The sequence below is a fragment of the Ambystoma mexicanum genome, chromosome 10, assembly GCF_040938575.1.
Source record: "Ambystoma mexicanum isolate Mex_15411 chromosome 10, UKY_AmexF1_1, whole genome shotgun sequence".
In the NCBI taxonomy this organism is placed as follows: domain Eukaryota; kingdom Metazoa; phylum Chordata; class Amphibia; order Caudata; family Ambystomatidae; genus Ambystoma; species Ambystoma mexicanum.
This window is the reverse complement of record NC_090932.1, coordinates 417,296,649-417,323,303: the sequence shown is the minus strand read 5'-3', so window position 1 is coordinate 417,323,303 and position 26,655 is coordinate 417,296,649. Positions and strand designations below refer to the sequence as shown.

The following is a 26,655-nucleotide window of genomic DNA, read 5'->3' as shown; positions in this document are numbered from 1 at the left end:
AGCATACGTATCCGATCTCCTCCATCATATCATCACCCTTCCAGATAACTCCCCCCCCCCCCCCTGGAGCTCGATAGAGTGCACAGGGCAAGACCCAGGCAGAGTCCTAACGGGGCAGCTGACGTTCTAGTAAGGGTCCATTTCTGTAAGCTCAAGGAGGAGATAATGCAAGAGGCCAGGGCCATGGAACACATCCACTTCCGGGATTCAGAGATAGCCCTCTTTCAAGATCTGGCAGCATCTACCCTGGCTAAACGAAGAGCTCTCAAACCCATGGCGGACTGGCTCGCGATCGCAAGATACCCTTCTGCTGGAGCTTTCCCTCGGGCCTCGCCTTCACCTGGGAAGGGAAAATGCAGCAAATCCCTTCCCCGCGAGAAGCGGAACTATTTATGAACCCGGACACGGAGGAAGAGGTCCAAGGGGGCTCGAAGCGCTCCCCTGAGGGGAGCAACAGGGAGTCTCTCCACTCCTGGTCCCGGGTAGCAGGCCGTTGTAGGGTGCGCGGCCCGTCTTCCAGGGGAAAGAACACCAACAATCGCTGAGGGCCCCAGCCGCCCATACCCTGGTGTCCTGGTGTCTCCACCTGGGAGAATTGCTCTCACCGAATTCAGCAGACTGGGACTTCCTGATTTACAGTCCCCAGACAGTCGTCCAACCACCCCCCCAGACCCCTCGGGGGCTCCGACTTCGAACCTAGAACCACACAAACGATCTAGCCTCTCAGGGCCCTGCCAGAAGGAACCCAAGTTAGCAATCTCCTTAACCATAAGCAATCCACTGTGCTCTCTCTCGCACTGCATTGTTTTCACCTATACAGCACGAGACCCCTTGGTCTCCTATCCAGCTGGTAGCCACGGCCCAGCTGACAGCCCCGTTGGTAGAAGGCTGGTCTGGATACCGATATTTGTTTCCTGTTTCAAGTTCTGTTCTAGTTTCTTTTGTTGGTTCATCTTGGTCAGAGGGAGAGGGGGAGCTGGATTTGAGGAGAAAGCCGGACGCAGGGGGGAATCGGGCAGCAAGACACAAGATGAAAAGGGGCTCATCCCTTTGCACGGAACCACCATAACGATGGCAATTTGTCGCACCGGAGTGGGGGGGGTCCCCAGCCCTGCAAATAGTACAACTCAGGGTATTTCAGCTATCCAACCTAACCACAAATGGCCCGGCCGAAGAGGGAGCTCTCGATCCTGACCTGGAACGTCCAGGGTCTCAATGCCCCTCGGAAAAGGAAATCAGTGGAGCACAGGCTCGCCCAACTGGCACCCGACATTGTATGCTTGCAGGAGACTCAGCTCCTCAGTATGGATGAGCGCCGCATAGCCTTTCAACGCTACACAAAACGGTACTTTGCCTCTGCTGGTCTCAAGAAGAGAGGGGTCGCCATCCTGCTGAGCCGGGACTTACCCTTAACAAACATTACCATCAAGAGGGATCTAGAGGGTCGGTATCTTCTGTTGAAACGTCTATTAGTTGAGCTTCCCATCACTATAGCAGCCATATACTGCCCAAACACAGCGCAAAGCCAATTCCTTCGCAACCGCCTCCCCATTCTCCTCTCCTTCACTGAAGGTCGGCTGCTCATAGGGGGCGATTTCAATTTGACTCCAGACCCAAACCTGGACAAAACGCTCCCTCCATCCAAGGAGGACTTTGGTAAGGCTCTCCTCATGGCAGAATTCCTGAGGGAAACCGACACTATAGATGTATTGAGATGGGCTAACATGGGGGTAGGGGACCATACTTTCTTCTCCCATGACCTACTGCTACTCTCCAGCGCTCTAATCCCCTGCGTCGAATCAATCCAAATTAGACAGAGCCCTGTCGGACCACGCACCAATCACAATGAATCCGAGGGTAGAGAGCTTCCCCGAGCCGCCTCAGCGGCAATGGAAACTACAGGACCAGATCCTGACAGACATTGTGATTAGAACGGAAATGGCAGAAGCCCTCAAGAACTATTTTAGGGGGAATACCACCGAAGACACATCCATTGCCACGATCTGGGACGCCATGAAACCCGTCATAAGGGGCACGGCAAACTACTGTACTGCCCGACTCAGACAGCTGCGCAAGCTGCAACAAGACGCACTTGAGGCGGAAGTGACAGAAGCGGAACGCATCCTCAAACAAGGCCAGAAAAGGAAAGCGAGCCGCGTGCTCCAAAAAGCGAAACGCTCCCTAGAAATGCACTTAGCAGACAAGGCGGCCAGAGCACTAACATATACCAAACAGTCCTACTATGTGCACAGCAACAAAGCAAATCGGCTCCTAGTCCACAAATTGAAAAAGCTGCAATCGAGAAACACTATCCAATGTCTCCAGGATGCACAAGGGACTCCTTGCTACTCCAACACGGAGAAAATAGAAATCATGACAGCACATCACAAGGGTATCTTGTCGAGTTACCCCACGGCCGCACCTGCACAAACCAAATACCTAGCAGGGGCACGCCCGGACGGCCCACACACGCAACTCAAGACTCTAGAAGCCCCTATCTCGGCAGAAGAAGTGAGCAAGGTCATATTGTCCTGGGAGGATAGCTCAGCGGCAACGTGTGCATCTTGGAAGCAAGACACGAAGCAACACAGGTTCGATCCCCGGGTCCACACTTAGAAACCTCTGGGTGTTTAAGCACGGTATACGCAACTAAGACAAACAAAAAACAATTACGCAACTAAGAAAACAACAAATTCCTGTAACAGCGCCTCGATGCCTGCGGGCTGTGTGAGCGCTTTAAAAATGTTAAATAAATAAATAAATAGCAAACCTGAAGAACTCAACGCCAGGTCCGGATGGGGTCACGGCACAATTTTACAAGAAATGTTCATACATACTCGCACCCCAACTCGTTCCTATTATCGGGAACAACCACCCCCTCAATGGAAGAGTCATTAAACGTGTTGCTACTGAAACCTGGAAGGGACCGGAGTCACTGTGCCTCCTTCAGACGCATCACCCTCCTGAACTATGACGCAAATATTTCCACAAAAACCCTTGCTGCCAGGCTGGCTCCCCTGCTTCCAGCCATTATCCACCCGGACCAGACCAGATTCATTCCCGGCCGTAGCACCCATGATAATATAAGGAGAACCATAAACGTCATCGAATCAGCCAGCAGGAAGGGGCTGGAACTGATGGTACTATCCCTCGACGCTCACAAAGCGTTTGACCTGCTTGATTGGGGTTACATCCGAAAAACATTACGACATTTCGGCTTTGGGCCGAACTTCATTAAATGGACACTAGCAAACTATCAGCATCCCTCCACCAGACTAAGAATCAATGGGTCCAGGTCCGACACAATCAATATCTCAAGAGGCACAAGGCAAGGATGTCCCCTGTCACCCCTAATCTTCGCCCTCTCCATGGAGCCATTCGCGAACAGAGTACGACAGAATGCAGAGATCCAAGGCCTGACAATCAAGGCCCAAACATATTAATCCGCCCTGTACGCCGATAACGTTCTCCTCCCGCTGACTAAGCCAAGGGAATCTATGAAGGCCCTATGGAGGGAATTGATGGGATTTGGGGAAGCACCGGGATTCAAGGTCAATCTATCCAAATCGACAGCACTGAGCATTAACCTGCCTCGATCTCTAACTACAGACTTGGAAAAAGAATATCTGATACCCTGGGCCATGCGCACCCAGCAGACTATACAAAGTCAAATTCCCGGCGCTTCTCAAAGAATTCAAGAGCGACATGATACGATGGCAGAAACAAGAGATCTCCTGGTTTGGGCGAATCACGGCCCTGAAAATTAACCTTATTCCTAGACTTCTTTACCAGTGCACAGCCTTACCCACCACTATCCCAAAACAAGCTGTCCAGAAGTTGCAAAATAACATTATGAGGTATATTTGGGAAGGTAAACAGCCACGAATCCCAAGGAAACTCATGCTCCGAGGACGGGCGATGGGAGGATTGGGAGCGCCTGATGTTGCCAGATATATCCTGGCTGCACAGCTCTCGTATGCGTTCGCCTGGCTTTCCTCCACCCCAAAACCCCGCTGGCGGGAGCTGGAAGAGGCCTGGAGCCCAGCCCCGATAACCTCTCTACCACACATGAAACGCCCCAGCGAATGCGAGGGCAGGGGGCCGCTGTCGGCAACCGAAAACACGGTGGCGAGCTGGAGGAAGGCGGGGCGGCTGTGGAAAGTTCGCAGCACAACAGGCCCACTCACCCCGGTCTGGCGGAACCCGGAATTCACACCGGGCTACAACCCCAAGAACTTCATGAGGTGGAGAGATGGAGGACTGGAGAGGGTGCAAGACTTCTATGAGGAGGGAAACCCTCTGGATTTCGAGGCCTGCAAGATGAAATTTAACGTTACGGAAAACGAGAGGTTCAGATACACCCAGCTTCGTCACTGGCTCTCGAGCAGGGTCATGAAGCACCTCGGAAGCAGAGACCTCACAGCCCTGGAACTCACCCTCACAGCATCCCCCCCAAAGGGCAGATTATCAACCCTCTACAAGATCCTCGACAGAACAGACCCGACCCGGAAGGAGCCGTACATGCTCAAATGGGAGAAAGACATTGGGAGGCCCATTGAACCGGAGGAGTGGGACCACATCTGGACGAGAGCACATAGAAGCTTGAAATGTGTATCCAACAAGGAGGGGGCATTCAAGGTATGTTACAGGTGGTACCGGACCCCAGAAACGCTCAATAAATGCAATCCGTCAATCCCATCGACGTGCTGGAGAGGATGCCCAGACAAAGGCACACTATACCACCTGTTCTGGACATGCCCCAAGGTCACCCAATTTTGGAAATCCGTGTTAGACCAAATCAACAAGATCACAGGCCTGGAAATCCCATGGGACCCGGGGATTGTCCTACTAGGACCAAGCGGCGAGGGCCAATTCCCTCTATCAGGGCACAGAGCTGAACTATGCGCCCACCTGCTGACGGCTGCAAATATCTCTGTGGCTAGGCTTTGGAAAAACCCAGAGGGCCCAGCAGTACAAATGTGGTGGACGAAATGCTGGGACATAATTGCAGCAGAAAAAATAACTGCCCTCCGGTTTGGGAATAGAGAAATTCTTCCAGACGTGGGCCCCTTTCCTGGACTATACTCAGAAATACGCAGGCCTGGCCCGACAACTACCTGCTCTACGATGGATGGATAAAGTCGACTGAAAAAGAAGGGTGGAGGGGCACAACAGAGGTGTTGACCGGGGGAGTTTCTCCCCTGCTCGAGAGCCCAGAGACAAAACAATGAAAGTCCAGGCCTCTGTGGAACCCTTCTTCCGCCCCCTCCATGAGTCCGAAGCATGAACAATCCCCCTGCTCACCTTCACCCAACTGAGAGCTACTATCTTCGCACCTCCCTCCTCCTGGCTTTTCCCACGAACATTTCTCTGACCTGTTGTTGTTTATGTTCTTTCTGTTTATTACACGTATTTATAAGCACTGTAACGCTGCTCGCAGCACTCTCAACTCATACGCCACAAGTTATATGTTATGTATAAAATCAATAAAAATATATTTTGAAAAAAAAAAAAAAGGAGAACATGGGGGGAGATGTTCTCAGCAATTGACCAAATCTTCACCTTAACTATTGTTGGAGAAAAATATAGCATAAGGAAAACATGCTCCTTTAACTGCCTTCCAAAATTACATCCAGGCCTTTCATACTGTAAACCTGGATTTGAAAATGTGACCCATTACTGAGCACCATAATGAACTTCTACTTTGGCACTGTAACCCAGATAAGGAGAGACCCTGACAGTGAAATAAGATTTTGAGAATAGAATGCAAACGAAACATGGTTGCTTGCATGCACAGGACCATTTCAACTTGCACACAAACAATACCTGCTCAATATTTATGGAAACTACTGAATATGTCCAGAGAATTGGTGAGTTTAATCCTGCAATACTAATCTACACTAGTGAGTATTAAAAGGGAGGATGCCGAGGGCCCTAAATGCCCCCTTGAAAACAGAAATATATAGTGAATAATCTTGTGATCAACGAAGAGAAATCTAAAATAATAAAAGTTGTACTACCAGATAAACCACAAAATGACAAACTATATAATAAATGGGAAACCACTCGACAAAGTGGACATCAATTCTAACTTGAGAGTTATAGTTCCCAAGAAGTCAGAGTGAAAGAATCATTAAGCCTTCGCCCACAGCAGAAAACAAAGCCAGTTGTAAGCAATTCAACATGAGACTGGAATCCAAGCAATTGGAGCAAAGGTGGTTGAATCATCTTGCGAGGACAACACGTGCAACAACAAGTATCGCCCCTGCCTCGCTGAGGAAAGTTCCAACAAATTAGCAGTGGAAACAGATGTGGGATTATCACGGAGCACAGACAAAATCAAATGTGCACCCCTGTACAATAAAATAATAAAGACGGGATGCACTGCAATATATATTAGTCAAAAATGGTTTGTGGCTTGTGTTTGTTTGTTCCTCATACAATTCCACACTGTTCCACCAATCGGCACCAGATTTTGCAGAGTTACCGGTTAAGACCCTCCGGACAGCACCGGCTATATTACATGTGGACATCCCAACCCATTCACCAGATTTCAGCCCCTGCACACATGGGACAGATGCCTGGAAGTGAAGCAAGACCAAGGTGGTTGTAGAAGGACCAGCTAGAGCTCACTGCAAGCATCTGGGTGCAAGAAGCAAAACTCTAAGATCCCTATGGGACCTTGAACTCCACATTTCAAAGGCCAGGAACGCACCGTTTGAGATCAACATGCTCATAGAAGAACTCGACAAAACTAACCTGACACCAGAAGCAAAACTCAAAGCACAACAACTATCACCTCCCCTCCACGTCTGCTCGTGGTATGTAAAACAGCCACATCCACTCATTCTCAGTGCAGTCAACTTCAGATTGCAAAGGACCATTGACTTTCAGAAGCGACTCACAACAGGGACCTATAAGATCATTAATTTTCAACAAGTGAAGAGAGTTTTATGTTGGTCTACAGAACCCATGCATAGTACAAGTACTTTTTGCTAATTATTCAATCAAATGTAATGGTGTAATTGCAGTTACATTAATTACAAAGGCTTCTGGTGCTCTGGGTCACTTGGGATTGCACGCATTGAGTTGAATTTGTAGATATAGTTGTGTATTTTTCTAAAATGCATTTTTATTTATTTTATTTATTTCTAATGCAACAAAAGACAGAACAGTCAGCAAAGCACATCAAGAGAAATAATACAAAATAATAGAATCATGGACTAAAATCGAACAGAAACACTTGGATTTTCAGAAGAGTCTGTTGGAATCTTAAATTTGATTAAGATCACTGAAACTGAATTAGCAAGCACTAGTAAACCTGACGAATTAGTCAATCAACTTGAAAGATCGGTTCGTATAAAAATCAGCCAGGCGTTAGATGCCACAGCTCTTGCTCCATATTATAAGGCACAACGTATCTCTAGAGGTTTGCGCGTTTCCCTTGAACAAACCTTATTATGCAAAGAAAATTCAACATTTGTAAAAAGGTGGCGTCATATTCTGAATAGATGTTACCTGGATCATACTATGGAAGAGTTATCATTAAACTCTTTTGATGAAGAAATAAGTCAAATTCAGACAGCTTACTTCTTTGATGACTTTCAAGGAGTATTAGTTGATATCAATCTGAAACTTGAACATTATCAGAAAGAACTACAGTCTAACAAATTGAGAAAAATGTTTAGAGACACAGTGGATTACAAACTAGACATAGTTTACACTTGGCGAGAATATTAGATCTGGTGGTAACCAAAAGGTTAAATATCCATTCAAAAATAAATGATAATATTTCTGATATTTCCTCATCAGATGTTTCGAGTGTAGAACATAAAGTGTCCCTGAGGGAGGAAGTCAAGATAAGAAGAGATCAGTCCTCGTGTAGAGGGAACGTCCACAACAAATAGACTTACAAAACCAGAAGAGGGAAAACAATTATTTTTTTTTTTTAAAAACACCAAGCAAAGCCATAATTCCCTCATGGAAGATTAGTCATTTATATTTCAGACTAAATCAACACAAATAAGAGGAGTTGCATTAGTATCTGGATATAACAGTAATTTACTGAAAGAGAAAAAAAAGACTTATTCAGAATATTACATAAGATGTTACATAAGATGAAGCTTAAATTGTTCGAGACGGGGGTAACTGAAGAAACCAAATATTTTGAAATGAGATCTAAAGTTTGAGGCCAATTCAGAATCCCACTTTAGAGGTAGTCCATAAAAAGGTTTTTTGAGAATTTGAAAATGTGAATTTTAAGCGAAAGAAATGTAGTATTTTCCCTAACCATGAACCACAGGTTATTAAGAAATTATGTAACAACGAAGATATAATAATATTGAAACCAGCAGATAAAGGTGGCACAATGGTCATTATGAATAGACTTCATTACCGCAGGGAGGTGGAGAGACAACTGTCTGATTTAGATACCTATAGGGACATCCCGAATTATACAAGTGAAGTTAGGCTATTAATTGAAGTTCTAGTTGAAGCAGAAAATCGATATATCTCGCATCACACTAGACTTTTTTTTTAAACAAAACGTCACCCAAAGATGTTGGTACTGTATATTCTACATAATATCCACAAAGATCTGAGAGACCCAACAGGTAGGCCCATAACAGCAGCTAGGAATAGTTTACTGGAGTCTTTGACAAGGTAGGTAGGTAGGATTCTTCAACCCCCCAGTACAAAACAGTTCCACATATATTGGAGACATGGAACACTTTCTAAGGTTAATTAAGTAAGCTTTAAAGAAAATACTGATATTTTGCTTACAAGGGACGTAACCAGCACCTATACAAAATCATGCATGACATGAGGCAGTGGAGTGGTTACTTCTTCCAACTGAGAAATGTGTATCTGACAAAGTATTTGTACTCTTGATTTGAAAAAATATTTTTTGTTCAGATTTCAGGTACATCAATGGGAGCAGCTATGGCTCCAAGCTACGCAAATGCTTTTATGTTGTTCCTCGAAACAGAGAATGTCCTGATATGCACCAGATGGATGCAACATCTAAAATGCTATTACCGCTATATTGATGACATTTTCGGAATTTGGGAAGGGACCATGACAGAGCTTCATAATTTCTATGAGTATATGAATAATTTACATTCATGCATTAAGTTCACAACAAAAACGAGTTACTCTGCGATTCAGTTTTTGGATGTTGAGATTTACTGCAAAGAGGGTAACCTTCAAACGGTATACTCTAAACCAACAGACCAGAATAGTATTTTGCTTGACAAGTTTTCACCCTTGAAGGACTCTTCAGAGTATTCCATTGAATGTATGAGATTTAGAAGATTAATCTCTGATAAATATTTAGTTCGAGCGGAGTATGTGCCGCAAATATAGCATCTAAAACAAATTCAGGCACAATTCCTTTTAATAATTGCAAAGACTGCAGCAATATAATTAAAGTTAATTGCATTAGTCACCCATACAATGACAAGGAAATAGCATTAAACCACTAATCCCCACACAGAAAATCCCATAAGGGAGTTTTAAACCATTTTATCACATTTACTGAATCGCATGTTGCTGACCACTAAAAAAGCAAAGTTATGGTGGACGGAACACAAGTCCAATAAGAGTGAAAAGTCACCCATAGCACTTGACTTTGTTAAGGCTCGACATTCTATTGCCCAAAGGCAATTCGCGATTCTTGAGCATGTAAGACACCAAAAAGAGGTGACATTAACACAATATTACTTCAGAAAGAAGTATATTGGTTCGATAAACTGGATGCCATGACCCCTAGAGGGATGAACACAGAATGGGATCTAATGTGTTTTCTTTAAGTCTAAGATGATGTTGACTATGTTCTGTCTAACTGTAAATAATGTTTTATGCCTTGAACATCTGATAGTGGCCCTTACAGCATTGAGCTGCTGCTGTTATTTACTCTGTGGGATGTCATATTACTGAGAGTTATGAGTATTCATGAGTTGTGTTATAGACATTGTGCATTTACTTTAATGAAATGATGTATATTTTAACTAATAGTGTTGGTTTGAGAGCAATTTTAAATGTGTTGATTTATTCATTAGAGCCATTTTGTGTGCTTTGCTATTGTGGCGACATTACAATGCGAGAACTATTATGTTATGTAAAGGAGATTATGTAACCTATGCATTGTTACCATTGAGACGTTAGGCCTATTTTTAGGGAAAGATTGTTGGAGATTGATTGTACCTTACAACTTGAGGTACTCAATACATAATGGAGTTGATCCTGATGCATTATTGTTATAAGATTCAATTTTTAAGACTACATAATGGAGCTGATCCATAAAAAAAAAATCCTTCAAAATGGCCACCGCCCGTTGCACGATGCTAAGTGTGAGGTCATGATGTGACGTCACTGTTGTGCATCATGCACAGTTAACAAAAAGCATGCAGTAACAGGCTGATTTTCTGGCGTACTTTACCCTATGGCTCACTGTTATACATACGAAAAGGTAGAATGAATAGAGTGTGCTGCCAGATAAACACGAGGTAACTTTCTAGTTATTTTTAGAACATTAGACACATGGAACTTTTATTACCTTGTTTACAGGAACACAAGAATAGGATCCTGGGTCTGAGGGATTCAAGTTTTTGTACTTACAGTTTACAACAAACGAATTTGATAATCAACTTTTGCACCCCTTATTGAAATCTCCACCTGTAATTTGTGAGATGTGTAGGAAGAGAGGGCTCCGAATTTCAACAAAGATAAAAAAACGATCCCACTTGTCAACAGGGGTGTGAGACTCTGGCATGAGGTTCTGGGCTGAATCTAGTTTATATCGGTATTGTGAATGCGCAGAGCACATACAAACTAAAATATGGGTTTTAATTTGGCACAGCTGATATCATTTTGCGCCACACCAGAGTTATGGACTGAGTTGCAATGAAGCATAAAATTAGCAATTACTAACCATTAACATATCCCTGTACTTATATTCAAGGCAGATCAGTCCATGACTTGTGGTGCAAACATTTGGTTCAAATTTGAAAAACTGAATGTGTAGACAAACACAGGCTTTTCAGGGTTAATCGGAAATGCAATAAAATAAACATGAAGAATTAGATTTGTTTTGTGGGTTTACATGACAAGTTGGAGATGTGGAATGTGGAGAACCAGAGTCCAAAGTAGCCCCATTGTTCATTTTCAGAACAGAAAAACAGAAAAACAGAGCAGAGTAATGTAAAACTTTTCATCCGTTTGCTGTCTTTCTAAAAGCCAGGCTGATCACGTGTTTTCTAGAACATTCTAGTGAGTTGGTTTGTCAAAGGGAGGTGGTCCTGATGGACACATGACATCACTTTTAGAGGCGGTTTACATTTTATGTAGGCAAACATACATTTGTGGGAGGTCACTGACAGAGGGTTTAAAAAGAGCTGTCAGTTGGAAGGCTGGCTCTCTCTCGCTCTCTGGTCTCAAGCACTCCCTGTCCCTGGGGAGAAGTGTGCTACACTCGAAGGCAGACAGACTAGCGTGGAAGACTTGGCTGAGATACCTCTTTGACAAGTGGTACGAAAACTAGATAAAGAGTTTCTCCTGTCAGGGCAGCTGGGTGCAAGTTCCGTTTTGCATTCCGAGGGCACAGAATCAAGCACTATTTTTGGCGAGTTCTAGTAAAATTGAGGTGTGTGTTCATTTCCATTACAAGTGCATGCTGTAGACAGTTGCAGCCAGGAAAGTTATGGTCATGTTCATAAACGTAGGAATTCCATGTAAAAAGTGTCAAATATAGCTGAAGTCCTTACGCTGCAAAAGACAGATACAATGTTCCAAGGTCTCTTGATGACAATGTTTTGAATTGCAATGCTAAAACAGGGATATTTGGAGCCAGTTATGGGAAAAGTCTCTCTACCATTCAGGAAGTTACTAATGAAATGTATGTGTGGTTGTTTATTTTGTTTTGTATTACTAGAGATATCCTTCAAAGTTGCTTGCGTGTTTGTACATCATATGAATTATAATTTCTTCAAGCACTAAAAGAAACAAATCAGTTAGCCTCAGTCTGTTCTGTCCTCCCATTAATTCTGATAATATACAGGCAAGCAAAGCAAAGCAAGTGGTAAGCTTATTTTACGGCAGACGGTATCTTCATATTACTGCTTGTGGTAAAACGCATAACAAAGTTGGTTGCTTTTAATTGGATTCATCTCAGGGGCTGGCTAGATAGAGGACAGTATTCAGAAGCCCTGGTAAGTGTGTTCTGGTTTACCGCCAAAGTGGTATTGTAGATAAAATACTGCAGGATGACAAAATTATGAGTTGGAGCGTACCAGGTCAGGTTTTGACTTACTGTTTATGGTCCTGGTATAAGAACAATATCAGGCAGTCTTATGTGTGTTTGCTCACCACTATACCACGAAATACCCCAACAGGCTCAACAAAAATACTGCAAAATACCTCTAACAGATTAATATTAAGTGAGATAGGTGTGCTGTCCATTTATAGAGCTAGATTACTTTGCAACTCACACATGAGTTCAAAGATTCGAATTAGGTTGGTGTCAACAATTTTTCAAGTTTGCTTGATTATTCAAGACGGAGATAAAATATAGGGTAAATTCAGTATTTGTTTGTGACCCTAGGATGAAAGTTCTTGTTACTCTGAAAAAGGATAAAATATTTATTATCCGAAACGTGTTTGGTGTTATTTAGTCTTAAAATGTCCCCTTTTTTTTTTAAAGAACTTTTCATGGATGAAACTACTTCTGTCCATAACAAAATTGTGTTTAGTTATACGAGATTGTATAAGATTTGATTATCTATTGTTTGAGAACTATTTGTGACATATGTTGATGAAAAATGTACATAAAAAAATATCTTTACTGAAGAAGAAATCTTAAACCTCAGATCTAAGTTTCATGAGTGGTTTATGAAAGGGATTCTGATTAGAGTGCCAATGGTTCTCTTATTAGGTGTTAATGAGCTATTTTGTCTCGAACACCCATGTTCAATATCATAAAGATACATACTAGTGTAGAAGAGAATTTCTAACAGTGAAACACTTCAATAAACCTGCATTAATACGGAAAGCTAAACTGGTGGTACTGGAGGAGATACTGGATGAGATGAATCCAGAAATATCAAAAAGTGTCTTACAGCAATAACTAAAAAGGTAACAAATATTCTAAAAGAAGATGTTCAAGAAAGCAGACTAAACGTACTTGTCTCAATACTGTGTAGAAGATCTTCTCTCCAGTTATCAACCTCTGGCCACATTGACCATAAAAGAAGATGATCAGGGATTTAAATATGGATTAGAACAAACCCTCGCCGAGCTGATGAGATCACTACGAGATGAGCCCGAGCTGATGAGATCACTACGAGATGAGCCAAATAATAGTGACGTTGAGAGAGAATCCCTGCAACAGATGACCATTCTGTGCCCAAACCACAACATGGCGAGAAGGGCATTAACCACCCTCATTATAAAAGCACCAAGAATGATAAACTTGAAAGAACCGATGTGCTACTGAATAATGAACCAAAACACCAAAATGACATTACAGGTAGCCAGATAAGAGAAGCATGGGGTTTGCGAACAAGAGATACAGCAAAAGAATGCACATATGCATGTCCCCCAATTCATACAAACTGAGCAATATGGAAGGCATAAAAATCAATTGAAGGGTGCTAAACACCCAGATAACATTATTATTTTAATCAGAAATGTTATTGTATAAATCCGTGCGCGTACGGTGTTTCATTCACATCTTTATTGAAGTTGCGTTTTCTCATACGAAAAGCCTCGAGAAGAATGTTATAACAAATGGGATTGGACATTGAAAAGATACAGGATTCAGAGCCACAACTAAATGTACTGACCTAAAGAGGAGTGCCCGTGGGCATGTCCTGTGATGGCGTCTTCCTATAAACATTATGGCTCGGTCCCTTATTGTTTTTGATTAGTTCAGCAGCACCCCACCACACATGGCTAACGGTAAGTTACCTCAATGCGCTATGAAAATTCGCGAGCCATGCTTACCGTACAATTAGCACCCAGTATGCGCCCTAACTACTCTTCGAGATCTCCAGTAATCCCTCCCTCTTACCCTCCCGAGCATTCCTCGCCAACACCCCACGCACCGACCCCCCCCCCCCCCCCCCCCCCCCCACACACAAAGGCATGGCGAAGCCCTAGGCTCCAGTGGTTCTCACCGGTCCCACGCGACCTTACTTAACGTATGTATGAAAGTGAATTCCCCCCCGGGGGGCATCGAGCCATTAAAACGGGCCCCCAATACCGCCAACCACAGAACATGCCCACATTTTCCAGATTTGCTGTCTTTTTGATTGATCAGTTGCCCACCCCCAGAACGTAATACACAAACATCCATTCTATACACACCACAATACACAAACAGACAGTGTGACGCAAAAGCGCACAGCGTGGAAGACTCTGGAACGGCACTGACCGGGCGGGTAGTAACGAAGCAAGAACCGCTTGAGTTTCATCTTCCCGCAGCTCCACGCTCACCGCCCGTAACCATGGACACGAGCAAACACAGGCGAACGCAGCGCTCAGGAGTGAAAGCCATTAGCCCCGCCTCCTTATGACGTCTAAATAGGAAAGCGAAAACAGAAAAAGGGCAAGGCCGCTCTGGGCTCTGTTATTGCAACATGGCCGTGGGAAAGAATTAACACGGCATCACTGAGAGATTGAACAATGATACTTGCTCGCATGTTACTTTTTTTCTTATGCCTTTACAACAAATATTGGAAAAGGGTATTACACCCTAGAAACCTGCAACTGTATGTAAGGTGTTTCTCCTCTTTTTGATTCTGTATGAAGGCGTGGGTAGCAAGCTGTAGGAGACCTGAACGGGCGCAATTGAACACCCAGGGGATAAATGGTGAACCATAATATAAAGGCATAGGCAGGGCTTTAAGTTGGGTAAGAAATCGAGGGGGGCCCCTCTTTTGGAGGCGTGGCTTGTGGGAAGGGCGTGGCCTAAAAAGTACGCAAATCGTAGGGATACACACAAATATATGTTAATGTTAATGTTAATGTTAAAGGTCATTTGTACCGCGCACTATCACCACCGGAGTGGTCCCCTGGCGCTCTGGCGGCTCTGAAAGAGGGGGGGGATGGTGGGTTAGTGGGTGGAGGCTGGAAAAGTGCAAGATTGCAGTGATGTGCTGTTGGCAGCCTCAGCCCGGTGGTTCCGTCGGCTGGGCCTGGGGTGTATGCGGCCGGTAGTCGTCGTGTGCTGATGTGCGAGTCTATGTGTTTTTTTGTTTTGTTGTTGCAGTGTAGTGAAGTTCGTGCGGTTTGCTGCGCTAGAGGTTTGTGGTTGTGTTTGGTTTGGAGTTTGAGAGGTGTATGCAGAGAAGGAAATTGTTAATGGTATTCGTTAGTCATCTCTATGCACACAAATATATATAAATGTTATATATTTGTGTGCGTACCTTACTATGGTTTGTGTACTATGCAAGCTATCTTTTCTAAACATAGAGATATGTAACATATTTCTACGTTTATAAAAGATGGCTTGCAAAGTACACACACCATAGTAAGGTACACACACAAATATATAACATTTATATATATTTGTGTGCATACCCTACGGTTTGCCTAGTTTTCAGGCCATCTTTTTTAAAGATTTCGGGTTTATAAAAGATGGCTTTGAAAGTACACAATTCAAGCCATCTTTTATAAAGCTTTGACTACGGACAAAATTGTCCGTCGGCAAAGCTTTATAAAAGATGGCTTGAAATGTGTATTTTCCAAGCCATCTTTTATAAACCTTGAAATATGTCGAGGAATCCCCAGGTTCGCCGAGGGTTAAAGACGCCTCGGCGACCTGTGGAAACAAAGGGACAGTAACTGCCTCTGTTGACCTTGTAGGGGAGGACTGGCCGCGAGGCCCTCCTCACCTGCAGCCTTCTCCCCAGGTGAGGACCATGACTCGGTGGGCGTCCCCTCATGCCACCCGGGCCCAGGTGGAGGAGGGTTCACCCGCCGACGACATTGCCCACACGTATCCTTTCCTTGCATTTACCAAAATTCAGTTAGGCCTAGAAGCCATCTTGTCCAGCAAACATGGCGTGAGTTCAGCACACTGTAATGAGGCCCCCACCTTTGGAGGGCCTTTCATGCATCTCTGCCGCCGCAGCAGCCCTGGTAGATCCGCTGCGAGCGCGTTCCCATGAGAAAGTCGGATATGAGCTAAACCCGAGATGCCAACACTGTAACATTTTATCATTCACAATGTAATATTGCACCCCGCATGACCCGGTCCGCGAGGCCGGGGTGACGGGGAAAAAGCTGAAGCATCACTATCTGAAGAAAGTAGAAAACAATTTAAGTATTGGTATTAATGAACTACCTCTGTTTAAACAGATCCTGTAAACTGTGAATAAACCATAAAAATGTAACGTTATATGATATCACCCCAGGTCTGGACTAGTGCTGCTATAACCACAGAGAAAGATGTTGACCAAACGTGTAACCTCTATCTGTATAAGTGTTCTTTCAATATTATGTAGAAACCTGAACTCATATATGTTTTCTTAATCACCCAAAGCAGCGAGCATCAATCTCTGAAGGCCATAACCTAGAACTACCTCGTATAACGTCTAATGTACATACAATACGCACACAATATAGTGAATATAATGTTAGGTAATGAAAAGGTACTGGAACCGACTGTATTAAAGAAATGTGTAACGAAATTGAAATATATATGTGTGTCTAAATAACATCAAAATAAGGCAGAACATTATAAAAATTCTGCATTCAAAAGTCAGCAACGCACGAGGAAAAGACCTTTGTGAATATATGCAAGGCCATTCTCCCTCCCACCCTACCAAGAAAAGCTAAGACTTGTGCCGCGCTCCCTCACCTCCCCCAACCAAGCTGGAATTACTTCAGAGAGTCAGAGGCCCCGGTACCGCAACCAAGGCCACAGCCCGCCACCTGTGTTATTTACAGCACGGTAATAAACCCACGTTCGAATCCACTGATCTACCAGCACCCTCTCATAAATCCCACAAACCCCCCTAGACCCCCCAAGAATCATGACCCCGTGCAAGGACGACCCCCATCATTGGGACAAGACACAGAGACCCATTTATATAATAACTTCTAACGCGGCAGACAGACATGTATCATTCGGCCCAGGCCCCAGAGCCCAGTCCCGCGACCTAAAATACCGGTCAATAGGACACAGGTAAATCTCACCCCAACCGACAACCACCAGACCTCTCACGAGGTGCATTCCTCATGTGTTGCGTTTATTTTATAAGATAAACTGCTGAGCGATTTATTGATGAACTTAAATGTCGTTTTTTGAATAACTACAATGTGCATGGCCTAGGGCAAACGAGACAGGGAAGGTATTCATCATTGTCACAGGCTGCCCCAGCATACCAACACCGCGCGGATGACCTCAAGCTGGCCTGCCAGGCCCAACCCAACCCACGAGGCTGACCAGTGACGTCTTCACGCCAAGACCAACCACGCTGCAGCAACACCTATAGTTAGTCGACGCCACCCAATCCCAACTAACTTGTGCCCCCTATAGTGTGTAGGTGCTGATGACGTTTTTTGTATTAGAAATACGCCTGTCTTTGCTATTGTCAGACAGAGCGCTCTCGGAGGTTGCAGAGTTCTTTGCATGCCCTATTCTTGGATAAAGCTCCCACTTACGCTCACCCGCACTCTGTCTTGGCCTTATTCCCACTACGGGAGAGTCCTTTATTGTCTCTCATTGCGGGGAGGATCGTGCTGAAATTGGGGGCGCTTCCTTTCAGTGGTGACCCCGATAGCGTGATATCTCCAAACTATTTTTCCTAACTCCTTTTTAACGACCCCCTTGTGGCACGAGAATCTCCGGTCGAGAAGGGATACGCACGGTGAGCCGGCTCCGGGAGGCTGCCCGCCAACGGCGACCGGCACAATAAGAAGTGCGCACTCAATGAGAAAGGGTACGGGATCCCGATTGGAAAAAAATCCCCTTTGAGTGCCGCTCGCCGGAGCCAGGGGCTGACCGTTGAGTTACCGGTGACACTGCCTGGACGGACCCAGTTTCGGAGACTATCGGTTCAAGACGGGCACGTGAGTACTGAGTGCGAGCGATCGTAAAGGGGAAAGGAGGGGAAATTGTGAACAGAAGAACGGGGACAGGTAGAGGAGAAGAATAACGGGGGTCTACTAAAGACGGGTCTTGAAACTTTCTTTATTCTTTCTTTGCATATGGCCATTAGGAGTAAGAAATAAGTGAAGTGGTAGAAGTGACGGAAACCTAGCTCCGAAAGGGGGTGGAAGGCGGCGCCGCATAGTGCTATCTAAACTAGTACTGGGAATATATGAAGAAGTAAGAAATAAGTTATTGGTGTCTAGCAAAAGGAGACACCGGGAATATTTTGTAGTGATTGCTACTCTCTCTATTTCTTTTTTCCATTTCCACGGGGTAGGGGGTGAAAGCGAAAAGGGTATAAGGCTGATATACTTGTAGAAGAACTATAAAATAGGGAGCACATCTTGAGGAGTGGGGACTAAGTAGTGGCACGTACAGACGTGAACACAGTGACCTTAGCAGAAAAACAGGGACAGCTGGCCAGGGAGGAAAGGGGGGAAAAAAGACAAGGTGTGAGTGGAAAAGCATTGTGAAGGGTGCGCGCACCGTGTGAGTGTTGGAGACGAACGGTTGACCGCGAGGTGGTGCCAGAGAGTGTTGGCCATAACTAGTAATTGATCAGTTGCAAGTGAAATCACATGAGAGTGCCTGGGAATGGGAAGGAGATGAGCTATGGTGAGTGAGAAAGGATTTGCGCAGTGAATAAAAGTGGGTGATAATTTTTGAGAGGTCCGCTCTTGTCTGTGCCATAAAGGTATACATACGCATATCTACACCTAATTAAAAGTAAAGAAGGTGAACACGGTAGTGTTAGTGATTTAGAGAATGGGGGCAGAAACTCCCTTGTCACACATTTGTAAGAGCTTACCGGGATATGCTGAACGAATAAATAAATATCATGATCAATGGGTAACAGAATTGAAAGGGGAGGGTCTGCCCCAGATTTGGCCCGAGGGAGGGTCTTTTGACAAAAGCGTTCTTGATATGGTACGAGCATGTATTAGCCTCAAGTATAAGGGGAAACAATGGCAAAATAGGAAGGAGATATTAGATCTCTGGAGATTGTTTGAGGAAGTACCCCCACCCAAAGCTCCGGCACCAAATATTGATTTACCTTCCACCACAGATAATCCACTGATGATTCCACGAGAGGAAAAGGAACAGCTAAGTACAGAACAACCTGCGGAAGTGATTAGTTTGTACCCAATATTACATAAACCAGCCCCCGCAGCAGGATATAGCGACCCTACTTATGTGCCTCCCCCCTCAACTAGTACACCACAAAGACCAACCGCACCCCCGCCATACGAAAGCACCAGAGAGCGCGCCCAGGGGAGCACACAGAGGGTGGACATAGAGAAGCTAACGAGTGACTTAGAGTCGAGGCTTACAGTGGCAAGGGATGAACTCTCAAGAATAAAAGACATATGTGAGCGCACAGCGTGCGCCCCTACACCATCAGGACGCACGTCTAGAGCGTCGAGCGAAAATAGACAAATTGAGGAGGGATGGAAAAAGGGGGAAATACTGTTCAGAATTGAGGAAGAACCGACAAGAATAATAGAGGTGGGAGCAGTAGAAGGGAGCATTGGTGATGTGTCACGAGAAAGAGGGATCAGAGAGGATTTGTTATGTGATGTCAGAGGAGGGGGGGATGAGAGTGATAGGTTGAGCATGGCAGTAGGAGGGGAAAGCGAGGAGGTAGACGGTGCGTGTTCACTAGGAACTATAGACGATGAATGGATGGGACGACTAAGAAATAGGGTGGGGAAGATGGCGTCATTGGAGTCAGCAGCAACTAAGGAAAAGGAGGGTGCAACTGGAAAAGGGAAGTTACAACTTCCATTGCTCCACAGAGGGGGTGGAAGACCAAACTACATACCATGGGCTCAGATGGATAAGGCTAATTTAATGAAATTATTGCCCCAGCTGTCAGGAGGGGCGAGCAAGTGGATATATGCATTTGAGAAACATACCGCCGGCATACCGTTGGCAGTAGGCGATGTGAAGAGCCTACTAGTATCCGCAGTAGGAGACCAGGCAGACAGAGTATGGGCTAAGGCTGGTTTCCCGGCTGTGACGTTAGAGTGTGATCGCCATGATGGGGCTTCTTTTAATACTGTACGAGCAAGGGTGTGGGACGCACTACGGGAGACATTCCCAGATACCCCTGATTTGCAGTCAGTAATGCAATGTACAATGAATGACGGGGAGGACGCTATGGATTACATTCTCCGGGTGCAGGAGATGTGGAGAGCGGAAACGGGCACGCCCTGGCACCAATCCACATCTCTATTTTATTTTATCATTAAGAGAGGGCTCCCAAAGGAGGTGCAGAAGGCACTCGATAAAATAGCGGGCGTTGAGGCAAAGGGGTGGCCAGAGATCCAAAGCATAATAGTACACCATTGCAAACGGATCAAAGAGAGAGAGAGGGAAGTAGCACAGAAAAGGTTGGCAGACGAGGCAAAGTTGGTGCAATCAAAACTGGTGAAGGTCGCAGCAGCGGTAGCAGGGCTCCCACTCATGAGGGAGGGAGAAGAAGGAGAGGAGGGGCAAATAGCAATACAAGGAAGAATAGCAGCGAATTGGGCAGGACAAGGACAACGACAGTGGACTGAGCAGGAGCAGAACGGAGGTCCAACGTGGCAAGAGTGGGCCCCAAGAGGGGGAAGAGGTGGGTACAGGGGTCGAAGAGGAGGACAAGGGTATGGAGGAATGGGAGGAAATGGGTGGCAGGGTCCCAGAGGTCCACAGGGGAGCTGCTGGAATTGTGGGAGATGGGGGCACTACTCAAGAGAGTGCAGGAGCAGACAAAACAACGGGTTCCAAGAGACAGAACAGTACGGACACCCCCACCCAGGAAGCCCCTACGGCCTCCCCATGGGACAATACCAGCAACCAGACAATGTAGGACAAAGAAGTAACGCACAACTACACGGACATCAGTACAGAACACAAAACCACCCACAGAATAATGACAATGTGCAATACACGCCAGGTAACACTTTCGCCACAGTAGCTAATGGAGCGCCTGCCCCCGCACCTTACAGTGGAGTGTCAGTAGTTTCGGGGAACATTTTCGATCAAGGGGGGGCAATGAGACACCCCGCATAGGACAGCCCACAGAGAGCACTTGCGTGTCCAGTACTATCTACGACCCACAATGCATCAGAGGAACCATTGATAGGAGCGCAGATAGGAGACAAGCAGTTCATATTCATGGTGGATTCGGGAGCGGAGAAATCATGCATTAGAGAGGGCCGGTTCCCGTTATCTAATAGAACGTTAGAGACGCAGGGGTTCTCTGGGGCTGTAATTGAAGTTCCTTACACAGAAGTATTGGAAGTGACAGTAGGGGGTAAAACAGTGAAAGCACCCTTACTGTACTATGAAAACTCTCCCATTAATTTGCTGGGGAGAGATCTCCTAAGCAAACTAAATATGACAATATCATTCACAGGGAGCGGTATCGTATGTTCGACGCCAGGCATATGCCCCCTCCGCATACTAGCAGTAATACACGGCCACACAATCATGCAAGAGATCAGAGGGTTACCAAGAAACGAGGAGATGTTTGTTGAGGGCATGAGAACATTGGCTCTCATAGTACCAGAACTAAAAAGGATGGATTGGAGGATTCCAGCCGAATTCCTTTTTCGTCCCATAGCAAGCCCCGACACTGCTCTTGGGTCAGTGCTATCGTTGGATTTACACGCAGTACACGTGTCAGCAAACAGAATATGTGTGATTGGCGTTGACATGGAAGGATGTGAGTGGCGGACAGTACTGTGTACAAATGCAAATATCCCACTGAGAGAGCTCTCGGACGAGGAGCTATTTTCTGACACTGAGACAGATGGCGAAATAGTGATGGAGCTAGCAATGCCATGCGACATTGTAGTTACAGCCAGAAAAACTAAAGTTGAATTAATGGCGGTAGTAGGAGCACCACATACATTTTTTGATGATGACATGAGGTCAGTACCCACTAACCTATGGACAAATGGCCCCCACGATGTGGGGTTACTACATGGGGTTCAGCCTGTGGTAATAAAACTAAAACAGGGAGCAATCCTACCCCGGGTGAAACAATATCCACTGTCACGCGAAGCAGAAGAAGGGATCAGAGAGACCATAGATGCACTACTAGCACAAGGAATAATAGTGCCCTCAAACTCCCCATGCAACACATGCATTTACCCAATCAAAAAGGCGAAGGGAGGTTCATGGAGGATGATACAAGATTTACGCCCACTCAATGATGTGATACAGAAGGAGTTCCCTTTAGTCCCGAAACCGGCGACAATACTGTGCAACATTCCGAAAACGGCATCCCACTTCACAGTTATTGACTTAAAAAATGCATTTTTCTCGATTCCCTTAGCAGAAGAGAGCAGGTACTTAACAGCATTTACACTAGGGGGGAGGAGGTTCGAACACTGCAGACTACCACAAGGATATTGCGAGAGCCCAAGCATATTCAACAGGGTACTACATGAAGATCTGGGGAATTTGTCTGTAGAAAGCACAGTGATTCAGTACGTTGATGATTTATTGGTTTGTGCACAAACTGAGGAGGAGTGTAGAAAGGACTCAATAACACTCCTGACATTATTGGCCAATAAAGGGTACAAGGTGGACAAGGGGAAGTTACAATACTGTCTGACAGAGGTCCTATACTTGGGTCAGCTGATATCAAAGGATGGCAAGCGGATCATACCAGACAGGGCACAGGCGATTAGAACAGTTGGGGAGCCCAAAACAGTAAAAGAGATGCAGAAATTTCTGGGTATGTGCAACTATTGCCGAGCATGGATATTGGATTATGCAGCGTACACAAGGCCCTTGTTACAGGCACTAAAAGAAGCACAACAAGAAAACAAACACATAGAATGGACAGAGGAGATGAACACAGCATTCAACTCACTAAAAGAGCTGATATCAAGCGCTCCAGTACTGGCAAATCCAGATTATGGGCGCGAATTCTTCTTATTTTCACACTGCAAAGGAACACTGATGACAGCAGTACTGACACAAAAAACATCGTTAGGGCACAAACCACTGGCTTACTATAGCGGCACCCTAGACGCAGTAATGCAAGGTCATTTCGCGTGCGAGCAATCCCTAGCTGCAGCCGCGTTCGCGATTGAAAAAAGTGCCACGATAGTGATGGGCTGTCCGGTGACACTGTTTGTGGAACACTCACTCTTTGCAATATTAGAGCGATCAAAGAGCACATTGACAACACAACGCGCCACAGCATACGAAATAATACTGTCCAGCGCTAACATCCATATAGTAAGATGTAAAACAGTGAACCCGGCCACATTCATCACAGAGGCATGCACCATAGAGGACATGCAGAACCACAACTGCGCCACGTACACAGGTGACGAAGGTCAGGATCAAGTGATTTTTGAGAATGCCCTGAACGAGGGAGAGGTGTATTTCGTGGACGGGTCAGCATCAATAGACATGGAGACAGGAGAAAAACATGTGGGTATGGCAGTGGTACGATTAGAGGAAGATGAATACGAAACACTAGTGCAACACCGCCTCCCATCACACTATTCAGCGCAAGCAGCAGAACTAATAGCGCTAATAGAAGCATTGCATGCCGCCAAGGGGTGCGCAGTGACAATATATACAGACTCAGCATACATGACAACAACAGTCCACGGCGGGTTGGCACGGTGGGGGCGGAGAGGGTTTCGACGAGCAGATGGAACACCGGTTCAGCATGCAGAATTATTGAAAGAACTGATTGAGGCCCTGCAAGACCCCACGGCAGTGGCCATCGTAAAATGCCAAGCCCACACCACAAATACAGATTTTATATCTTTGGGGAACGCGGCAGCAGACGCCGCTGCTAAAGCAGCTTCGTATTTACAGAAAGGTGAAATAGGAGAGTACATGTTGCACCACACAGCAAGCCAAGAGGTCCCCACAGGATACAACATGATGCCGACACAGGAAATAATAGAGCTGCAAGAGGGAGCTAGTGCAGAAGAAAAATTGCTGTGGACTAAGAGGGGATGCAGCAAATCGCCGACTGATTTATTGTGGCGACAAGAAAGTTCAGGAAAAGCGGTAATGCCAGTTACATTGTTAGAAATAGCATTTCAACAACTACACTTTCCCGCACACAACGCAAAGCAACACATAATGGCGGAGATACAAGAAGATTGGTTTGCACCTTGCCTCCAGGAACACATCACAAGGCTGGCTTTAGAATGCACGACATGTCAGATTTACAACTCAGGTATGACATTGCGCACACTAAGAGGAACGATACCAAAACCAAATGGCCCATTCAGAGAGCTCCACATTGATTATGTAGACATGGGAGAAAGGTGTAACGGGGCTCGCTACATGATTGTGGTTGTATGTCCATTTTCGAGGTGGGTGGAGGCAGGCCCTTGTGCACGCCCTGATGCGAAGGGCGCCGCGAAGTTCCTAGTGCGGGAAGTGTTTCCGCGCTGGGGAATTTGCGACGTTATTCGCTCAGATAACGGCACGCATTTTGTTAATGAACTATTCAAAGAAGTGACTACGCTATTGGGAATAAAGCACAAATTATGTTCGATTTATCATCCTCAAAGTAATGGCGTTGTGGAAAAGATGAACGGTTTGTTAAAAAGCAGATTGTCAAAACTGTGTTTTTCCCTTAAAAAGACCTGGATGTACTGCCTGCCTTTGGCCTTGTTCGAATTACGAAATCAGCCAAGTAAAGACCACCACTTGTCCCCGCATGAGATCGTCACGGGAAGGAGAATGCACACAGCGCATTCGCCTCTCCGTGAGCGTTCTGATGCACACAGAAGCGCAGCGATATTGGGAGAGGAGTTCACAGAGTACTTGAAAAAACTGACACGGGCAGCGCGCGTAATTGCGAAGCAACTAGCCCCCCCCTCTATAAGAGAGGAGGGGAACACAACCGAATCAGAAACGTTGCCTGAAAAACCATTGCAACTAATGCCTGGTGACCTTATATATGTCAGAAGTTTTGTGCGGAGGTGGAATGCACCACGTTTCCATGGCCCCTATGAGGTAGTGTTTTGCACGCCCACAGCAGTAAAGGTGAAGGGCCTACGATACTGGGTGCATTTGACAGACGTACGTAAAGCTTACAGCGCCGCGGAAAGTGAGGTGCAGGACGAGGCACAGGCAACAGCGGACAGTGAAGTTGTGCAGAATGAATGATGGGAATTTTGTGTGCATTAAGTGATGAACAGTGAACGCGACTGGCGCACAACAAACATACTGGAATAAATATGTATATGTATATATATAATTTTTTGATTACAACTTTTGAAGGTTTTTGTGGGGTTTTTCTTGTTTTTGAAGAAGTTTTTGTCTCTCAACTTTCATTTTTTATATATAAAATAATGTACGGGTAGTGATGATTGTAAAGTTACCCTGTCTGTCAACACACCCCCTCCCTCACCCATTCCTATATTTTGTCGAAGCAACGTCACAACGTTAGAAATGTTTACATGCTTGTACTTAATGCACTTTTGTGTTTCAAACAGGATTTACCATGGCATCCAATGGGCAGCCTGCAACTAATAGATGTGTTAGATTTAGAGAAATGTTAGTAGATAGATTGACATATTCATACGAATGTGGTTTATCAATGTGTGTCATTGTGTTCTTCATCTCAATATTTTGCCTGGTAACATATTGGGTCATAGCGTTCATCTCTACCGAGATGAACGAGGGGGGAGGGGGGAATAACACCACCCTTGCCCCTGGAACGAATTCAATTACAACTATGCATATTAAAGAAGGTGATTTTTTGGTCTGGGATGGATCACACTTTGTATGGGGTTACTATACTACACCACCCACTGCTGCCCTGTCACAATCAAGAAATAAAGAAATGGAAAATGACACAATGTCCCTACCTGAAATATATAACAACCCCACGACCCTTCCCGCCCCGATCCAAAACAGCGATTTGCTGTTTATTGAGGAAAATGGAAAAGTAATTACGATGACAGAACGCAAGTTCCTATATGAAGAATTGGAAAAGGGGGGTGGGAAGGAGGAAGGGGGGCCTATTCTTTCACCTATCGAAACCAAAAGGTACAGAAGGAGGGAGAAAAGTAGGCGGAGAAGAGAGACAAGTAGAAGGGGGTATGATGAGTATTATGGGTTAGGGTTAGACAAGATGGAAGACCCACGACACCCCCACCAAGCAAATAAATGGTATGCAGATATGAGTACAACAGCCAAACAGACAACCAATGAAAGCTGTTATGTCTGTTCGCTCATCCCCCATGCATCAGGCACACCTAAAGTGTTGTTGCCAAGAGAATTGCCCATTGTGGATGCCCAATGTCTCCTTCATCTCACGCTGTGTAGAATAAAGAACACCTTCCAAGCACACAATGTCTCTTTCAGAATGCTACAGAACAACAAAACGTGCTATTCACAAGCGTCTGGAGTGGTCTGTCTTAAAGAACCTTTCTTTGCAATACAAGGGACACTGTTTTCCGAAAACAAATGGAAAGACGAAGAAGTACTGTGCAAAGCGGAAGCACTGAGAGGTGTCC

The 26,655-nt window shown here is 45.3% G+C and overlaps 1 protein-coding gene across 1 annotated transcript in view; it reads right to left on the bottom strand.

Moving 5' to 3' along the window:
- The window catches only part of DAW1 (dynein assembly factor with WD repeats 1), a 328,433-nt gene extending 313,882 nt beyond the window's left edge, over positions 1 to 14,551 (bottom strand). The window contains exon 1 of the mRNA XM_069617981.1: positions 14,429 to 14,551. Coding sequence (XP_069474082.1) covers positions 14,429 to 14,468 — 40 coding nt within the window. The 5' untranslated portion in view covers positions 14,469 to 14,551. The remainder of the gene's footprint in view (positions 1 to 14,428) is intronic.
- Between the last annotated feature and the right edge of the window lie 12,104 nt (positions 14,552 to 26,655).